Source organism: Gadus morhua, chromosome 9, assembly GCF_902167405.1.
Source record: "Gadus morhua chromosome 9, gadMor3.0, whole genome shotgun sequence".
NCBI lineage: Eukaryota > Metazoa > Chordata > Actinopteri > Gadiformes > Gadidae > Gadus > Gadus morhua.
In genome coordinates, this window is record NC_044056.1 from 9534578 (window position 1) to 9555247 (window position 20670).

At 50.8% G+C, this 20670-nt stretch overlaps 1 protein-coding gene across 2 annotated transcripts in view; it reads right to left on the reverse strand.

The window, feature by feature from the left end:
• Positions 1–2240: 2240 nt before the first annotated feature.
• trim44 (tripartite motif containing 44) overlaps positions 2241–20670 on the reverse strand; it is a 39273-nt gene continuing 20843 nt past the window's right edge. For both annotated transcript variants that reach the window (XM_030365485.1, XM_030365484.1), the window contains one exon: positions 2241–3605. In XM_030365485.1, the coding sequence (XP_030221345.1) occupies positions 3509–3605 (97 nt within the window). In that variant the 3' untranslated portion in view covers positions 2241–3508. The remainder of the gene's footprint in view (positions 3606–20670) is intronic.

Sequence of the window (20670 nt, forward strand, 5' to 3'; positions counted from 1 at the left end):
TGGCGGCAATGAACAAACACTTCACCTCATCAACAGATCAGCTGCCAGCGCTGCTACGGAGATGTCCCTGTGTGGAAGCACTGCAAAGCCCAGAAATATGGATAAAGAAGTGTGTATCGGCCCATTCTTCTGTTCTCTGTACCCTATAGTCGTTGTATATGTTAATCCCTGTTTGTGTTTAAGTGTGCATATTTGTGTTTATCTGCATACACCCCGTTATGTACATGTGCATTCCTGCTCGGGAATTTGTCCCAGTGTGACTCTGTACTTATTCTGTTTGTGTTTATGCTTGTGGTTGTGTATGTGTATGTGTATGTGTGTGTGTGTGTGTGTGTGTGAGAGTGTGTCTATGTGCGATTGAGTGTGTGTGTGAGGTGTGTGTGTGTGTGTGTCTGTGTGTGTGAGGTGTGTTCTATGTGTGCGAGGTTGTGTGCATGTATGTGTGCACGTGTGTCTGTGTGCGGTGTTTGGTGTGCGTGCGTGTGCGTGTATGTACCCATGCGAACAGCACCGGAGTGAGCAGGTGTAATTGGGCGAGGATAAAGAGGAACCCTTTGCTCCCCCTCCTCTAGACGAGATCAGGCATTCTTTTGTTCTCCATTTCCTCTCTGAACAACAGGCTCAGTGTGGGCTCATCTTTCTGCTAGGGCGCCTGGACAGGAAAAGGCACGTTGACAGAATAGTCTCCAGGTGTGGACGCCAGCCGCACGGTGTAGCCATGAGTCAGCATCAACGCGGGAGGCGACGTTCTCCCCGACTTCCGATCAATCTTCTGCACTCACGCCGTCACGCGTCGACTCCATTGGCCTTCACCCCATTCACATATACACCGCTCTCATCGTGAATCAACATTTTCTTTGTGTTCTTCGTCGCTTGGCGTCCTCCTCCTCCACCACCACCACCACCACCTCCACCACAACCTAAATGACCTCCACAACGACCACCATTACCTCCATAACCTCCAACATCTCCTCCTCCTCCACCACAACCTCCATTACCTCCATTACCTCCACCAACACGCCATCACACTTTGTTTGCATTCAGTCATTTAACATCTCCACCACTCTCATCTGACATTTTCTTTGTGTCCTTCTCGCATGCAGTCAATTTTTTTTTCCATTGTAATTTCTCATTTGGCATACATTTTTACACTTTCTTATTTCTTAAATCAACTCATAAAGTTGTTATCTATCTTTATCCGTCTTATCTTTTACCCCCATACTCCGACCGGGATCAATAAAGAACCATCTTATCAGACGGCGCGCGACGAATAGCCTCAAACGGCACGGTCGGTTGACGCTGCAGATCCGTGACAAGCTGTCATGAACCTCCTATACATCAATAAAGGCAAACCTGGAAGGAAGCGTGTGTGTGTGTGTGTGTGTGTGTGTGTGTGTGTGTGTGTGTGGACACTGCGGACAAGGACAGAATAAAACACTGGGCGCTGTTCTCCCGGGCCAGTGAGATCTCCCTCATCAATATCACAGTACATCATGAGAACAGAAGGGCTGAGCCAGCAGCCGGGGCCTGACGCCGACGCCGCCGCCCCGTCTTGGCTCAGGTAAAAGGCCAGTCCTAAATGTTTAATGAGCAGATCTGATCCGTTCCCTGGTGCTTCCACTGAAGGGATGAGGAACCGGAGACGGGCGAGTCTTCGACCTGCCCTCCCGTTGGATCCGGCTACGCACACGTAAGCGCAAAATGTGTGATGTCACCGGGACTGGATCAAACGATGGAAAAAAACAGCGGCCTGGGTGGGTGACAAGGCAGTGAGGGGGGATGGGGCCTGTGGTGTACTACAGTGGGCTGGTGGATTATTAAACCCCGGTCTGTGCTTAAATCCCTCCACCTCTGTGTTTGTGTGTGTGTGTGTGTGTGTGTGTGTGTGTGTGTGTGTGTGTGTGTGTGTGTGTGTGTGTGTGTGTGTGTGTGTGTGTGTGTGTGTGTGTGTGTGTGTGTGTGTGTGTGCGTGTGTGTGTGGAAGCCCTGTTCCCTGTATCCTCCTCCCCTGCTCAGCGAATCTATTTCGAGTCGTCTCTGGACGGGAGAGACGGCCATGAATCCTGATGAGGGGGAGAAATGACCTCCTCCCCGCCTCCTCCGCACTTCATTTGTCTTCCTTTGGATATCTCGTGTCTGCCTTTTGGACGGGAAAAAACGCTGTTGTCGAAAAGCCATTCATGTGAGGGGAAAGCAGAATGCATGTTTTCCGAACGCACAGAACCGAGACGGGCAACTGCTTGTTTGTGCAACTGTTTATTTAAAGACTGAAGGCAGAAATAGAGTGTGAAGTACGTGTGAGGCTACAAGAACTCTTTGATTACAGTCAACACAGGAATAGGGTCTCTGAGCTGAGATATTTCAACTTGCTGTTGAGAAAACACCCCCCTCCCCCCCGGGCTTCCAGCTCTATGGCGCATACTTCATCTATTGTTGTCAAAGCCTCTCCTCCAGCTTCCAATCTTTCATGACGGAGAATAAGACACATTTAAGTAGCTGCTTTTCTGTGAGCTGCACGCAGTAAAGTATAAAATCATGTCGCTAAACCAAGGGATGTCAAAATGTCCTCTGATAATAGAGTCACACACACACACACACACACACACACACACACACACACACACACACACACACACACACACACAAAAACCTGCGCACAACAAACCAACAAAACAAAAACAACGCATATCCTTTAAATTGACAGGGAGAAATTAGTAAAAAGCTATATAAACCTTGCCAGGTACACCAGAAAGGTAAAAGCACTCAACAATAAAGGCATGAATAAAACAGCTCAGAATAGAACATCCCTCTATATATATTTTTAAAGGAGTGATATTATGCCACTAGGTATGATTGTGATTAGCCATTGCAAGCCTTAAAATCTGCTTTTTTCTGTGTTTTAGTGACATCACAAGTGGGATTGTCCACCTAGATGTATAATTCTAAGTGGTGGCCACTAAAATGGCTTGTAACGGCTATCACAATTATACCGGGAGGCATAATAGGACCCTTTAACTTGTTGGTTGAAAATCAACATTTGTGTCTTTAGTAAAAAAACGTCTGATTCCAGAAGGTTCCATTTACTTCTGAGCACTGAGGACTGGGGCGTAAATCTGGTCTGGTCGGCCTTGGCCAGACTCTCCAGCCAAACCAGGCATCTGCTCGCCGCTGATATTGAGCAAATGGAGGTCATTGATTGCAGGGGAATCGCACATGCCTCACTCACAGGCAGTTAGCTGAGTGGAATCTAAAACGAGTTTGAAGCGGTGGCAAGACGCTGCCATCCGTACCGTGACATTCCCCAAGGTGAGTTCTGGCGAGAGAGGTCAGGGACCATCAGGAGAGAGAGAGAGAGAGAGAGAGAGAGAGAGAGAGAGAGAGAGAGAGAGAGAGAGAGAGAGAGAGAGAGAGAGAGGGCGAGAGACTATCGGCGTTGAAGGGCCGCCGGAGATACGAGGCCGGGCAGCGGGGAGGACGGCGGCTGCGGCTGCCAGATAATGTGCTGACATCAGGGGGCGTTGCCCTGCGACTGGCGTGGGCCGTCGTCGTCTCGATCGCGCCGGGCGGCGGGGTCACGCCTCGGCTCGCGCCGCGGCTCGGGTAGCCTGGGGAGGAGAGAGAGAAGACCGAATACAAACATAGAGAGAGAACCAGGACACAAAAGCACTCTATCACGAGTCTATGATGCAACTTTGTTGGGCTGTGTACTCACATTCAGCCATTCATACACGCGTTCACACGCCGACGGCGGAGACAACTACGCAAGGGCACAGCCATCTCGTCAGGAGCATTGAGTGTGAGGTTTCTTTCTCAGGGATACCTTGACACTCCGGGGATCGAACCAGCAACCTTCCGATTGCCATTCAACCCGCTCTACCTCCGGAGCCACTGCGTCCCATACAACATTGATACCCTGATAGTATCGTCATTATTACGCTACGCTGGAGGAATGCTGCTGTGTTTGTAATAGTGATGCAGTGAATGGGATGAATAGGATAGTGATAGAATGACTAGGCAGTTAAGGTCATCTCTGCCACAGCTGCATCAATTCACTCCGTTTATCAGCGACTGAAATGGTGATTTGATGGCAGCCGGGAAAAGAGCAGGGGAAAGTCATGGTTTGAAATGAAATTATGATTACGTTTGCTGATTAAATGCGTTATCGCGGAACACACACACAGACCCACGCCACATACATTTAATTGAAATGGATTTGTTTTCACAAGGATGTGTGTGCCTGCGTGTGCGTGTGCCTGCGTGCCTGCGTGTTTGCCTGCCTGTGTGTGTGCCAGCGCCTGCGCGCGCGCGCGCGCGCATGTGTGTGCGTGCGTGCGTGTGTGTGCGTGTGTGAGTGTGACATTGTAATCAACTTGAATTAAAGGTACGGCCCTAGCAGAACGAGCTGCTCCCCTGGTGTTGCATTAGCAGATCTGGACCCATGCAGACTGCTTGACTGCTGAGTCGTAATCAATCCGATCCAGTCTTATGGATTCCGTTCCTGTGGGGAGGGCCCATCCCAGCCCAGCCCATTTTAAAAGCTCTAAGCAGACAACCTTGAGAGAGTAACACACTGGCACTGGCACGGTTAGTCCATTTGCTGTAACGTAAACGATTAGAATTCTGCTCATTGATTGGCTCATCAAGTTGTTTTTAATAGTGGTGGTGCCAAGCGATTGCAGTAGAGAATGCTTCCTCACTTCAGCTGTGCGACTCAACTATCAAAGTTTGTTGAAGACAAGTAAGGAAAGAATGGCTAAAGCATATCTAAAGCAGCTTTATATAATCCAGGACTTCTTGCTCCGTGACACTTAAAAAGATTCATAAAAATACACACACACAAATAAATCGAGACAATAAACATAATAGTATGATAATTGTCACAGAGGTCGCGCTTTCTAAATAACAAGGGCACATGGCACGTTGCCATGTGCAAGCTAGTTTGGTGTTTACAGGCAAAGTCTTGCACTTGATTAATCCATCCGACACGCCTCCCACTAGATCCTACACCTGCCTTAACATTGTGGAAAACACTTGGGAACCAATCTGACGTTTACCCATTTTAGTTCTAACAGCATCCAATACAAACAGTCTGAACCCTGGTACCCGTGATGTGGCTATCATAGACCGGCTGGATCCTCTTTCTCAGAAGTAGGGCCGGACAACATAATGGACTGCATTTATACAGCGCTTTCTAACCAATGGGTTGAAAAAAAAGAATCACCCATTCATGCACACACCGACGGTGGTGTCAACCATGCAAGGCGACGGCCAGCTTGGGAGCAGTAAGGGTGAGGTGTCTTGCTCAGGGACACCTCAACACTCTAGCTAGGAGGAGCCGGGGATCGAACTAGCAACCATCCGGTAGCAAGTCAACGCACTCTACCTCCTTAGCCGCATGCCGCCGAGGAGAGAGGGATCAACAACAAAGCCTGGGTTTACAGTCCTGCTCCCGAACTAGAGCTAGCACGTCCAGATATCTGAATTATATTGTTCTGTAGCTTCTCCCCGAGCTGGTTCTATCCCTCTCTCATCCATCTCAAATCCATCGATTTCTCATCTCTCCATCTCTCTCCTTCCTCCATCCCTCATCCATCTCTCCTTCATCTCCCCCTCTCTCCCCCCCTCCCTCCCCATTTCATTAATACAGAGCCGTGTCCCGGGAGCCTTGTCTCCTCTCAGTGAAGCTTCAGCTTCCTCTAACCTGTCATACACCGCCAGCAGGAGAACGCAGTCCGACAACACACACAGACACACACACACACACATATTCAGAGTTAGTATTGGGCTTGCACATCCCTTCTACATCTGAAGTGCTTCGCTGTGTTCTTCATCCGTCTTCCCGGGCAGATAATCCAGATTCATCATTACTATTTCCAGTCGTGAGGACATTCAAACGCACAACATTCTGCCAGAGAGGATTCTTCAATGCTAACCCAATTGGATCGTCCAAAATTGATATCTGATAGCGGTGTCAGCGCGGGAACAATCTCGGCAAACAGCATTTGCGGCGACTGATAATTCATTACAGCGTCTTCCGTAACCTTGCCTGGTGAGTTCATGTATTGTTTCACTCCTGGGGCTCTTTTGTCTCGTAAATAGGTTGTCTGCCGTAGTAATAGGCGAGCACTCAAGTGTCAGCGATGGAGTTTGAGAGGCGGTGGCAGGAATTGGAACACGTACTCATGTAAAGCAATTTCATCAGCCATCCCCGGCAGTCCTTCTTTACATAAAAATGATGTAAAAATATATACGGTTAGAGACATATTTGTATGGCGTGGCACCAGGTCTCCCCCTATGGATGCATATGAACCAGTTACATCCGTCAGTACCCTGCTAAGCCTTAGGACACACAGAATGTAATAACTTATTTATTCTACCATACAGGAAAAAAGCCATTACACGCCAGAGAGAGAGAGAGAGGGAGAGCGAGAGAAAGATTCGTATCTGTGCCTGCTTTGTGTGTGTGTGAGAAAAGGCACTTTGACACAACAGAGTACAGGGGGAGGGGGGGGGTACAGTAGCTCAAAGTGAACCCCCTCTTTGTTCCCTCTGTGCCTTTGCTCAATGTCTTTGGGGGAAACCGCAACACAATCATGTTTCTGTGTGAGTGCGTCAGAGTAAGTATGTGTCTGTGATTGCGAGTCGGTTTGGTGGTGGTTGCGCGTGTGCGTCTGTACGTTTGTCTGTCTGTACCTGTGCACACGTGTATGTGTTTGAATCTGTATACTTCCACGTGTGTGTTTGCGTGTCTGCGTCCGCGTGTGTGTTTGCATGTGTGTGTGTGCCAGTGTGTGCATCTGTTTGTGTGAATGTGTGTGTCCGCGTGTGTGTGTGTGCATGCGACCATTTGTGTGTGTGTGTGTGTGTGCGTGTGAGTGTACACGTCTGTGTGCATGTGTATATGGACGCATTGCATTGGGCTCTCCCTCTCTACGAGCCATGACTTATTCATGGCTCCTAATGCGGCTGATCTATTATTGATCAAGAGCAATCACCCCCCCCCCCCCCCCACCCCGGATGGGCCCGGTGGCCATGGCCGCCGAGGGAGGGGGGGGGGACCACCACAGACGGTCCGGGCACCGCGATGGGACAGCAGGGGTGGGGGGGGCAGGGAGACACCCTCTTGGCTACAGGGCTGGGGTGATGGATGATGGTTGAAGACCCTGGCCTCCAGGGGGGGTCCGTAGGGCGGGGGGGCACGGCACAAAGAGCGATATCTGAGAGCTTTTGGATCGGGGGGCGGATGGAGACACTGGAAGCTAATCCCCGCTCCTGCTTTTACCCTCCCGGAAACGTTCCCTGCACTCAAATGAAACCGGTCAATCGGTCAATGAAGAGAGCCCTGGTCCTTCACATTCCTCAAACATGTCTCCCCTCACTCCCTCTATCTCCCCTCTCTCCCCCCCGTCTCCGCTCTCTCACTCAGTCCCCCCTCTCTTCCCACATCCTCCCTCCGTCTTTCCCCCCTCTCTCCCATCTTCTCCCTCCGTCTCCACATCTCATTCTCTCTCTCTGCCCCATCTTGGTCTCTATCTCTCTCTCTTGCTCACTCTTTCCTCCTCCCTTTTCCCCTCCTCCTCCCTCTCTCCCCCTCTCCTCCCTCTCTCCTTTTATTGGTGCCCCGTAGATTTCCTGGAACATGCGGCAGCGGTCCAAAGGCTGATTACGGGTTGAGTTCTCTGCTCTTGGCACAGAAACCTGCCAGGAACCCTCCTCCTCCTCCTCCTCCTCCTCCTCCTCCTCCTCCCTCCTCCTCCCCTCCCCTCTCCATCCCCCGGTATCATCTCGTTACGCCCCCTCTCCGCGGGGAGAGCTCGACGGCTCGTGGCAGCGTGGTCGGTGATATGAATGATCACACGGGTGCAATCTGAATGCGTATGAAGTTGCGGTCTCCAGAAGTAACGTGAGCCCGTACATGATTGGTTGGTCGGGTCTTGAATGGGGGGGGGGGGGTTGACAGGCGTGGGGGCTGAGAGGGGGCTAAGGGGGGGTTGCGTGTCAGGCAAGCGAGCGCGGATCCCCTTGATTAAGGCGCGCTGTGCCTCACGCTATGCGTGACGCTATGCGTGACGCTGAGACGACGCGGTCCGTCTGGGAGAATGCGGTATCGGCAATTTGCATCCGTAAACAGCGGGGAGGTCTTGCCGGCGTTGTCCATCATGCCCGGTGGCAGGGCCCTGCGGACCCCCTCGGGGGCCGCCAGCCTGATGAGGTATTGGATATTGATGGACCCCTCGAGGGGAGCCTTTTCGCTCCCCGTAGGAACGCGCTCCCAGGGGCCGCAAGACAATAGGCCGTAAACAGCGGATGAAAGGCGTTTACCGAGGTGTGAAAGCGAGAGAGTGAGTGAGAAAGCAAGAGTGAGAGAGTGAAAGCGAGAGAGGGTGAGAGAGTGAGAGAGTGAAAGCGAGAGAGTGAAAGCAAAAGCGAGAGAGTGAAAGCGAAAGCGAGAGAGTGAAACAGAAAGCGAGAGAGTGAAAGAGAGGAAGAGAGAAAGTGAGAGCAAAGGTTAGAGAGTGTGAGGGCAAAAGTGAGAACGAGAGAGTGAAAGCGAGAGAGCTAAAGTAAGAGAACGAAAGCGGGAGCAAGAAAGAGACTACTGCGACAGGTGTAAGACAGGCTTCAGCCTGGGTTTTCTCTGTACTGACGTTCTTGCTGAACCCAAAGGGCTGACTCCTTTGAATTCTTGCCTGGCTCCACGTCGAGCAGAGTCGGCCCTTAGCCTTCATCCAACGGCCAGCGCTAGAGATGGTTCCTTGGGAAACAGGCCCTGTACACACCTTTCCACTGAGAGACGGCCTCGCTGGCTCTACCCTGCCGCCTCCCCCATCCCCCTGTGATGGAGAGGCTCTGTTCTGGGAGAGCGTCTCCCCGTGGGAGAGAGGGAACAGGGCTGACAGAGGGTGAATACAGAGGATGAAGAGAAGCAGAGAGACAGAGGCAGAAGTACCAAAGAGAGGAATGGAGAAGGAGAGGTGAGGTGGGGAGTGGTGCGGCTTGGGGGTAAGACAGAAGACGTGTGTGAGATCACAGAGCGGAAGAAAGCGAAGGGATTCGGCATGATGTCATCAGTCCTGAAACGATGCTTCGGAGGCCGAGCTGACCAGCAGGAGGGGTACTGTTTGTGTGTTGTTGGACGTTGGGATTCTGTTCTTTCGATCTTTGTTTTGTTCATTTTGAAGAGAATCTTTTTTTTGTCATTTCACTATTCAGAGATTTGATGGTTGAATTGATTAATAGGTCCAATTTATTTATTTTAATCACACACACACACACACACACACACACACACACACACACACACACACACACACACACACACACACACACACACACACACACACACACACACACACACACACACACACACACACCCACCCCTTTCCATTTACTTTAAACTTGAATAAAAAAATAAAAAAAGCAATAAAAGATTGAAACAAAAATAATGATTTAAATGCCACATGTAATGCAACGTTTTAATGTGTTTTCATTTCAATCTACGTGTCCACGATTTGGCTTTCTCTGAGATATTAAAAAGGAAATTACAAGGGCAAATATTCCAAAGGAAAAAGGCACTTTAGAAAATTGCCCATGACTTGCATTATTGTATTCAAATGTAAATTCATACATGGACAATCCATCCGACCAATGCGTCTCCCTTTTCCTCTCGCAACAGGATTTACGTGAGAGAACAACAAGCATCTTAAAGGCTCTGGTCATTCTGTGTGCACAACATCATCATTTCCCTGAAGAACATGTACCCCTAATGGGGTTTAGATGGGATAAAACCATGCATACACTTACCAGCCCTACATCACACATAATTGCACATCTTTTACATTCAATGTATTTTGAGGCCACACGATAAATATAAGATGAATCATACATATTTTGCATACTTCTTTGTGTACTCATATCGCTTAAAGAAAAGCAATAGGGTAACAACTTTTACAGGAAAAAGGCAACAAGTATCTGCCTGATCCAATGGGAAAACCGAGGTAAAGATAGAGGTGAAAATGATGCATTGCATCTTTAACGAAAACGGATTGTATCTTGTATCTCTAAGATCCCTAAAGAGCCTCAACAACATATACAGTACATTAAAACACAAGGCCAATAGTGCATGTCTACGCTGTTCAAAGGCCGGGAGGGAATGATATGATGGAGGCCAAACAACAAGAACGCACGTCGCCACACATAGAAAACCGCCGGGGGCTACCAGGCCGTTCGATACACCCTATCACCACGGCAACATGGCACAGGAGATCAAGCAATACAGAACATCTCCCAGCAGAGATATCCCTGCTATCAGCTCCCTGCATCGCTTTATGCAGAACTCCACCTGCGGCAAAAACCCTGTCCGCGCACCACTTGAAACAAAGGCCCATGCGGTCGACTCTCGGTCGACTCTCGCTGAGCGGCATGCAATCATCAGGAGGAGCCCTGGAGCGCGGGATGGGAACGCCATCATCGGGAGGAGCCCTGGAGCATGGGAACGCCATCATCAGGGGGAGCCCTGGAGCGCGGGATGGGAACGCCATCATCGGGAGGAGCCCTGGAGCATGGGAACGCCATCATCAGGGGGAGCCCTGGAGCACAGCAACGCCGTCATCAGGAGGAGCCCTGGAGCATGGGAATGCCGTCATCAAGGGGAGCCCTGGAGCATGGGAACGCCGTCATCAAGGGGAGCCCTGGAGCACGGGAACGCCGTCATCAAGGGGAGCCCTGGAGCATGGGAACGCCCGTCATCAAGGGGAGCCCTGGAGCATGGGAACGCCGTCATCAGGAGGAGCCCTGGAGCATGGGAACGCCGTCATCAAGGGGAGCCCTGGAGCATGGGAACGCCGTCATCAGGAGGAGCCCTCGAGCCTAGGAACGCCGTAATTAGGATTGGCCCTACTGCATGGAAACGTCGTCATCAGGATGAGTCCTGGAGCATGGGAACGCGGTCATCAGGAGGAGCCATCGAGCACGGCAACACTGTCATAAGGAGGATTCCTGCAGCATGGGAACGCCGCCATCAGGATGGGCCCTGCAGCATGGGAACGCCGCCGTTAGGATGGGCCCTGCAGCATGGGAACGCCGTCATTAGAATGGGCCCTGGAGCATGGGAACGCAGTCATCAGGAGGCGCCATCGAGCACGGGAACGCCGCCATTAGAATGTGTCCTGGAGCATGGGAACGCAGTCATCAGGAGGCGCCATCGAGCACGGGAACGCCGCCATTAGGAGGAGCCCTGCAGCATGGGAACGCCTTCATCAGGATAGGCCCCGCAGCATTGGAAAGCTGTCATCAAGAGGAGCCCTGGAGCATAGGAACGCCATCATCAGGAGCATTTCGAGCGCCGTCGTCGGGATGGGCCCTGGCGCGCGGGAACGCCGTAATCAGGCGGGCGGCCCGGAAGATAGCTGAGGCTTGACTGATGCGTTACGCCGATGTTCACCCAATCAGAATAATCCCACCGGCACGTCTGCACCGACGGCATGTGAGCGGCGTTGTCAGGGCGGGACATCGATACTAATATCTGTCTGGCGTCGACGGAACTACCTGCTGCTTCACCGGCTCGCAGTCACGGAGACAAAGCCATGGAGACGGGAGCATTAACCGTGAACTCGATCATTATTTGGCTCATTTAGTGATTGAACAATCCCGGCGTCGACCGAGGGGAAAATTGACAAATTAATTGAAGAGATATGCCGCAGCCCTGTGCACGCACACCGCAGGAATCAAACGCCTTGTTAATTACGAGTGTGCCGTCGTATTGGGGGAGAGAGGCACAGGGAACGCACTCATCCTTGCGGTCGCATCTCCAAGGGGAAGCCACGGGTTTACCAACATCAGATATGCATGGCAGACGTTCTCCGGTGAGAGCAGCTAACGCTAATCACAGGGCTAGTTAGGTAGCATCCAACTGCTCTGGTCTGCAGCCAAGGACCTCCGGCCAGCTTCACTCGGACGGCTCATCCCCTCCAACCGCATGGCCTGGAGTGGGGCCCTCGCCTACCATCCACTTTGTATTGGTAAGTTTAACTTCAGTTCACTTTTTCCAAACAAGCTATTCCTGCAGAGCGCGTTCGGCCATGCGATTCGACGATCGACATTCAGTGGGGACTGGCGGTGGAATTCCATTTCCTGGTTTTAAGCATCGACAAAGTGGTAAACTCCTACGAGCAGCCACTAGAGAAAGTGTGGGGCGTTTCCACGGTGAGGCTGTGAGGCCTCAGGAGCCGCCAAGAGAAGAAGAGATGTATTTGTGTCTTGGGAAGCCTCAGCATCACTAACAATGGCTGTGTGGTCTGCGTGTGGTAATCACAACCTTTTTCTGCTTCACACTATTGCTGGCACATCAACATTAATTTAATTAATTGCACGCAATGGGAAATAATTAACCAGAGTGTAGCATTTATACAGATCGCAATGCTTTTCAGCGATAAAAGAAGGAAAAAAGTGAAGCTTCCACTGGGTTTCCAACGGTTACCCGGCCCCCGCATCAGAGTGACTGTTGCTGTTGGTTCATTAAGGCTGAGGTCAAGTCCACCCCCACACTGTTGCATTTCAATTCATTCCCTTCATTCGATTCAGCCGCTCAAAGCTTTCTTCGTTTGCCTTCTAATACTTTCCCTTCCTCCCATTTCATTCACGCGATCCACCTCCTTCTAATTCCCTCCTTTCAGTGATACCTCCGTCTATTAGTCCTGGAGGAGCCCTCCCTCCCAGCCCCGCCTCCGGCTCTCATCTGCATGGCTAATCATGCGAGCGGTGGGCCGGCGCTGTCCTGCAGCCAGACAGCCTTTATTAAGAATGACTGGCCACACGCCGCCCCCCCAGCCGGCAGCCTGGCACGCTGACGCCCGCCACGCTGTGTTCATGTCTAAACTTCCCTTCTCCCCCTCCTTTAGCTCCAACTCAAACACCTCCCCCTCCTCCTTCTTTAACTCCAAAACCTCCTCCTCCTCTTCCTCCTCCTCCTTTAAATCCAACACCTCCTCCTCTTCCTCTGTTAACTCCAACACCTCCTCTTCTTCCATCTCTTCCTCCTCCTCTTCCTCCTCTGCCTCCTCTATCCAAGCTTCAGCTGCAGGATATCGGGACCACCACCAACAACAGTAAGCACCATAGGGGTCCATAACACCACCCCATCCACCACCTCCAGCACCACCACAGTGAGCACCATAGGGGTCCATAACACCACCCCAACCACCACCTCCAGCACCACCACAGTGAGCACCATAGGGGTCCACAACACCCCCCAGCTCTCCCGCTGAGCCCTGTAATCTGGAGCAACCGAAGGGCAGATTTGCTGCCCTTCATCAGTTCGGAGTGTAACGAACCGGGCATTAAAGCCGGAGTGGCCCAGTCTCCATCTCGCCTGTCAGTCAAGTAGACCGCTGTCAGAGACCGATATGGGCGAGAAGCAGACAGGGCAGAGAAATTGGGGGGGGGGATATTCAGTTTGTGCGAGTGCATGTGTGTGAATGTGTGTATAACAGCCTGGCTATTAGGGAAAGCCAGCTGTCATCCATCTCATCACCCCCTCTCTGCCCCTCCTTCCCACTGATTCCGCTCCTGTCAGCCAATCAGTGTGAAGGACACCCAGAGAGAGAGACAGTCCAGGAAGGCCCCGCTGCCGTCTATCACAACCCACACTCACTTCTCGGCAACGCATGTTGATGAAAGTTTGTTGGAAGCTTGCAGTAGCAGCACATAATGGTCTTGCTCAAGGGCGATTTACAACACTTAAGGCATCCTCAAACTAGCATCGCCTCCACCAGTTGCCACTCTCTACCTATTAAGCAATTTTCGACTCCTATGAGAAGCATTGAAAGTAACTTTAAACACATAGCATGTGTTTTATTGGCACAGTAATACAAGATGTGAAAATATGTACAACCATGAAAGTGAAAAGAACAATTTGAAATAATTTAAAGTAATTGCCACCATGCAGCAGAACGAGTCATAAACTACAGTCTCCCTGTTCTCCCCGGCACAGACAAGCTAATAAACCTCCACGCTCACTAATGCGGCGCCATAACGCATCCATCACCGATGCCTGTGAGCTGCCGCGGGCGATGGGCCGCTGAAGAACTCCATCGCAGTCGAAGACAGGAAGCCCATTTAGGGAAACGATGGCAAGGCGAAAAAAAAAGAAGGAAAAAAGTCCATCGTTACTCAAGGGTAACGACCAGACAAAGCCGGTGCCAACATCAAGCTACACAACGCAATTCCCCCTTTGAGTCTCAGTTTTTATGTTTCCTGGCTGACCTGCCTTCAATCTCCATGGCAACGCCGATGCCTGCATGGCGTGGGGCTGCGTTAGGGCAGCCATGACACAGACATTTTCACACAGCAGTGGGGGGAGGATGAGAGTGAGTGAGTGAGTGAGTGAGTGAGTGAGTGAGTGAGTGAGTGAGTGAGTGAGTGAGTGAGTGAGTGAGTGAGTGAGTGAGTGAGTGAGTGAGTGAGTGAGTGAGTGAGGGGGAGAGGGAGAGAGGGAGAGAAAGATAGAGACAGAGAGGGAGGGTTTGCTGCCGTCTCTGGCTCTCTGAACTGTGGTCTCCCGCGGACGTGTTAACACAGTGTGAAGGCAGTCAACACCTGCTGGGAGACGGGCTGTGTGTGCTTGCGAGAGCAGTCTGGGGGTGCAGGGTCACACGGCATCAGTGGTAGTGTGATGATGTGGTGTCTCCGTGGTTACTGTTCACAGCAGGGGCCAGGGGCTGGAGAACACTCGGATTCATCATCACTATCCCACAGCTTTGTGTGTGTGTGTGTGTGTGTGTGTGTGTGTGTGTGTGTGTGTGTGTGTGTGTGTGTGTGTGTGTGTGTGTGTGTGTGTGTGTGTGTGTGTGTGTGTGTGTGTGTGTGTGTGTGCGCGTGTGTGTGTATGTCTATGTGTATGTGTGTGTGGGGGTGTGCGTTTCTCTTTCTGTCTCAATAGTTCAAGTGTTGCCATAGCTGCATACTTATCAGAGCAAAGAGTTTGCATCGGAGGTGTGTTTGTGCGCGTGTGTCTTAGGATTCTCCGTTTAGTTTACCTGCTATGTGAGAAACAATGATGAATGTGTATTCACGCTACCTTTTGTGCTGTGTGTGTGTGTGTGTGCGCTGTGGGCTGTGTGTGTGTGTGCGCGGTTGTGTGGTGTGGTGTGACTACGTGACTACATTCAGGGCACAGCATTTCACAGTGGATTCAGTGCGACAAGGTTGCATGTGACCAAAGCTCTGTTAGAAAGAAGGAGAGAGGGGTGGGGGGGGAAGTGAGAGAAGGCAGAGAGGAAGAAAGAGAGAGAGACAGGGGAGCCAACTCAAAGCTAAGACTAATATTCAATTATTTAGTCATTTAGCAGACGTTTCTGTCAAGCGACTGCAGATACAGGCCCATCAGGACCAGGTAGGGGTCAGGGGTCATCCTGCTCTAAGAGTCCATCGGGTGGACCTTGGACATCGGGGATCGAACACAGAACCTTTTGGCTGAGAGTCAACCACCCTAATCACTACACTATCCCCTCCGCCTGGCCTCGCCATCTATTTACCGTGTCAAATCTGGAAGGAGGGAGCTCTTGCTTATCTTGGCAAAACACACAAGTAGCAATAAATAAAGAGATCATAAATAAGTTCTACATTTTGGCGATGACTTGCTCATAGTTTTATAGAGACGGATCAAGTCAAGTCAAAACGAAATTGACCTGAGCGAGAGAGAAGAGCGAGAGAGAAGGCTGGCTGGCTCATTTGGAGAACAGAAGCGGAGACTCTTGAGATAATATCCGAGCGAGGAGAGGGAGCGGAGGAACCTTGCTCAGATGGGCGGTCATGAATAAAGGACGAGCCAGGACGAGCCAGGACATGTACAACATGCACGTGGAGGCATCTCACCGGGGCCCGGACACAATCATGAACGCATCTTCATCACCTGTCAAGGGGAAGACCGTGACAGTGACGTCTTGTCAGAAGGAATTTCAGATTGTGTCTCCCGGCGGTCCCTAATCTAATATTCTGCAGTATCGGATGGATCTTATATATCTCTCATAGCTCTCTGTATATATCTATATACAGTAGTATATAGAGATAGACAGGGATAGACAGATAGAACAGAACAGAGGGAGAAAGAGAATGAGAGAGCAAGCGAGAGCGAGAGCAACACAGAGAGAGCCAGAGACAGCATGAGTGAGCGAGAGCCGGAGAGAGACTATTCACTCAGGCCCTCTGCTACAACGAACGACACAAACACATTTTTGTCAAGAAACTCAGTGTGTGTGATTGTGGCCCGGAGAGGCTCTCAGTATATGCCATGTACTGTACTCTGTGTCTCTCCACCCTCCAGGGGAGCTGGGGACGACGATGAATCAGCCAGTAACAAGACAAAAACACCAACGCCATCACCAGAACATTCTGCTACGAGCTCCGATGTGCCAGGAAATAGAACAAACTTCGTTTAACTCGTCAACAAGGGAGGAAATTGAAAGTCAAGCACTCTCCACCGGCTTGCCAACTCCGAATACTGACATCCACCGAAAACACGATTTACATGCAATACAAACCCCGAAAAACACTGCATGAGGATTTTCCCTTGTCAAAAACATTGCTTTCGTTCTGGTTGTGTTGCGAGTACCAGCACACACAAAACGCTTGAAAGAGAAAGCAAGGCAGGCCCGGGTCAGGCCTAGATCTTCTGTCATTTCGCACAGCCCTCCCCCTTCCATGTCTAACCTCTCTCTGTGCTGCACATGTGAGTGCTACCATCGTCCCCCCGTTCCACCTACACATCCAGGCCCTCCAGACCACATCCACTTCTATTACCCAGAAACAACACATCTCGCTGGGCAGTACCGGCGTCCCCCCCTATTACTCAGCAACAACCACGTACAAACTTAATTAGAATACCATCCATCAACCGCAACGTAAAAAGGTGCTGTAGGATTTAAGAGCCGTTATTTGAGGGGTAATTTGTTAGGAACGGCCACCGAAAATCCATCAGCATCTAATGAGGGGAATGCGCTCCGAGAATATCTGCTTCTACTTGTCACTCGTCTCGCCAGTTTAGATTTCAGTCCGCTCCCGGCTCATAGCTGACCCATTAGGGCACCTCTTCCTTGATTGGTTGGGACAGTGTAGGTTGCTTGTCAATCATAGTTGCGTGAAATTCAAATCTTCAAAATTGGGGAGAAACGTAGGGAGGGATGGAGCCGAGAGTTTACCTTTTTTCTAAAAATAAAATGTAATTTCACTCTCTTCCGCGCCCTCTTTAAAGCTCACAAATTTCACATTTATGTGTCACTAGCTTAAATTTCAGAAGGAGAAACTGTTTACGTTTCCGAAACCCTGCTGTGGTGCCTTCAACAGCACAGGAAATCACTGGACGAACATCTCAGACCGTCCCCAGACCTGACCCAGGTACCTGGGTACTGACCCGTGACTAACCCTGGTTTACAGACGTGATGCGCCAGCGTTGACGTGGGCTAGCTTCACGGGGCATCAGGTAGAGTGGTTTAGCGTGGTGTTTCTAATGAAGGACTGGTGCCAGGCTGCGCCCATGCAGGTCAGCCCCTGTTGGACTGACTGCTGATGTTATGCCACACCCCCCACCCTTATTAAACAGGGCCGAAAGGACAAGAGTAAAAGTACGATGGACTAAAACGACCCCAACTCGAATTGAGAAGGTCTAATTTGTATTCACATGAACTTCCAAAAAGGTGAAAAAATGACTTATTTCTAATCACGGCAGGCCAGCTGCACTCACACACAAACACAGTCACTCGCACTGTACACACCTGTCTCGTAGATAAGGAAAACTCTGCCGGTCTGAAAACAAAAGGGTTTAAAAGAATACTGCACCGATTGCACGTCTGTCAGCTTTTACCACTTGGATGTTTGAGTTCTGATGTGTCGGAGCATTCAGCTGTCTCACTATTCAGAGGTTATGGTAAGAGCTCGGCACCCCAGAAATATGCATAAGGGAGCGAGAGAGCGATAGAATATTGAGGAACTCTTGCCATTCAAAGTCACAGTTTGAAGATGTGACTTTAACCTCCAATGTTTTGTGTTATTATGTGAGACAGTAATGTATTAGTGACAGCAATGTATGAGAGACAGTAGAGTATGAGAGACAGTAGTGTTTGCGAGACAGTAGAGTATGAGAAACGTTATCGTATGAGAGACAGTAGAGTATGACAAACAGTATTGTATGCGAGACAGTTGTGTATGAGACACAGGAGTGTATGACAGACAGTAATTATGTGAAACAGGTGAGTATGAGAGACATTTGCCTTCAGCACTGTCCACTGAGATGGGCGGGGCAGAGTTCAAATGTATCCCCTGATAAATTAAGGAGGGGGGGGTCCGCACCAGAGATGAGGAATGCTAAAACAGGGTGAGTAAAACAGCGGAGGGGAAGCACATTCATGGGCGTCCACACACACACACACACAGATACATGCAGTGATATCTCAATAAAAGGAGACACTTACTCGTTACAGATTAAATTACGTAATGTTGAGGCAAACACACACGCACAGACGCACACGGATAAACGCACATGCACACGCAGCCAAACACACACACGCAAAGACACAAACACAGACACACACACGCAGACTAACACACATGCTCAGACAAATGCACATGCACACGGCCAGACAAATGCACATGAACCCGCACAAACAAACGCACATGCATGCAGACAAACACACAGGCACAAATGCACGCGCACACACACACACACACACACACACACACACACACACAACGACACGGAAGGGGGGAAAGACAAGCAGCCCTGTGCTCTTCTTCCCCTTCGAGGTTTATAAATATTTTATAAGAGAAAGCCAGCTCCCTTCCTCCCTTCAGCTCCAGGCTGTGTTCATCTCACCCCTCTCTTGCTCTCCTTCTCTCCCCCTGTCTGTCCTCCTCTCTGTCTCTCTCCCTCTCTCAGTCTCTCTCCCTCTCCGTGTCCTCCTGCTGTCTCCCTCTCTCCTCCACCTCCTTCAATCTCTCTCTCTCTCTCTCTCTCTCACCTCCTCCTTCAATCTCTCTCTCTCTCTCTTTGTCCTTTCCCTCTCTATCTCTCTCCCTCCTCCTCCTTCAATCTCTCTCTCTCATTGTCTTGTCTCTCTCCATCCTTCTTCGATCTCTCTCGTCTGTCCTCCTGTCTCTCGCTCACTACGTCATAGTGACCAAGGGAGGACACGCTCTCTCTCTATGTCCTCGGTTGCCTATTGCATCGATATTGATACATAAACAACAAACCACAAATGACATCAACGTAGCAACAACAGAGTGAGGACACAAACAAGGTGTGACTTCCACCCTGGCTGGAGCCAGACTGTACTTCTCCAAGCTGACAATAGGGTGCACTGTGCATCAGCTGTGTGTGTGTGTGTGTATGTGCATGTGCGTAAGATTTTGTGTGTGTGTATGGGAATGTGTGTGTATGTGAATGTATGGGTGAATTTATGAGTGAATTGATGTGTGTTTGTGTTTGTATGCATGTGAATGTGTGTATACGTGCGTGTATGTGAATATGTGCATGTATATGTATGCATGTATGCGTGTACATGAATGCATGTGTCTATGTATGCAAATGCATACGCATCTGTATGTGTCATGGTTAATGTCAGGACTGCATACGTGTACCGCAGCACTAATGAGACACCCGAGATGACTCCAGCCCCATGCACCGTAAACGTGTGCATGTCCTGGTCTAGATTGGGCTCACCAATCATACGTAAGAGAGGGTGCAGAGGCAGCGAGCGCACACTACAGCGGCTCCGTATACTTAGCGCGGCGCCCTGGAAATCCATACGTGCCGGTGGAGGGCTGGAGGGGTGTGGGGGGGGGGGTCCTGAGTGATGGCGGCGGCGTTCCCGGCGCCTCGCTATCGGAATTAGCAGCGCGAGCGCCGTTAACCCGCGTGATTTATGCGCCGGTCGGACGGCGCCATCGCCATCGCTCTGGCTAAGCAGGGGGGTTTGGACGACGTGTCACGTGACCCCCTGACCCTGTGCCCCCCCCCCCCGCCCCCGCAACGATCCAAGCCGTTCCCTGGTGTCCGAGGCAAGGTGGGGAGCGGTATCGACTGGGAGGGCGGTGGGGTCGGCGCTCTCCACACACCTAGTTTATTGGCTCCGGGCCCCTCGACCATTAAGGCAGACGGGCGCGGCCCCCTGGAATCACTTAGGGTGATGTCATCGAGCAGCCGCAGGGAGTGATTGGTGCTGCAGCGTGCGCTTCGTTTACCCGCAGTGAGAGGGAGATCAGGGTGTAAATCCTAACCCTCACCCCCTCTCAATGTGTGTGTCTCTCAGTGTGTGTCTCCCTGTGTGTGTGTGTCTCTCTAGTGTGTCTCACTCTCTGTGTGGGTATCTCTCTCAGTGTGGTTCTCTCTCTCAGTGTGGTTCTCTCTCTGTGTGGTTCTCTCTCTCAGTGTGTCTTTCTCAGTGTGTATCTCTCTGTTTGTCTCTCTCAGTGTATCTCTCTGTGTGTATCTCTCTCTCTCTCTGTGTGGCTCACTCTCTCTGTGTGTCTCTCTCTCAGTGTGTGTCTCTCTCTCTCAGTGTATCTCTCTCTCAGTGTATCTCTCTCTCAGTGTGTGTCTCTCTCTCAGTGTGTCTCTCTCTCAGTGTGTGTCTCTCTCAGTGTGTGTCTCTGTGTGTGCGTCTCTCTCAGTGTGGGTCT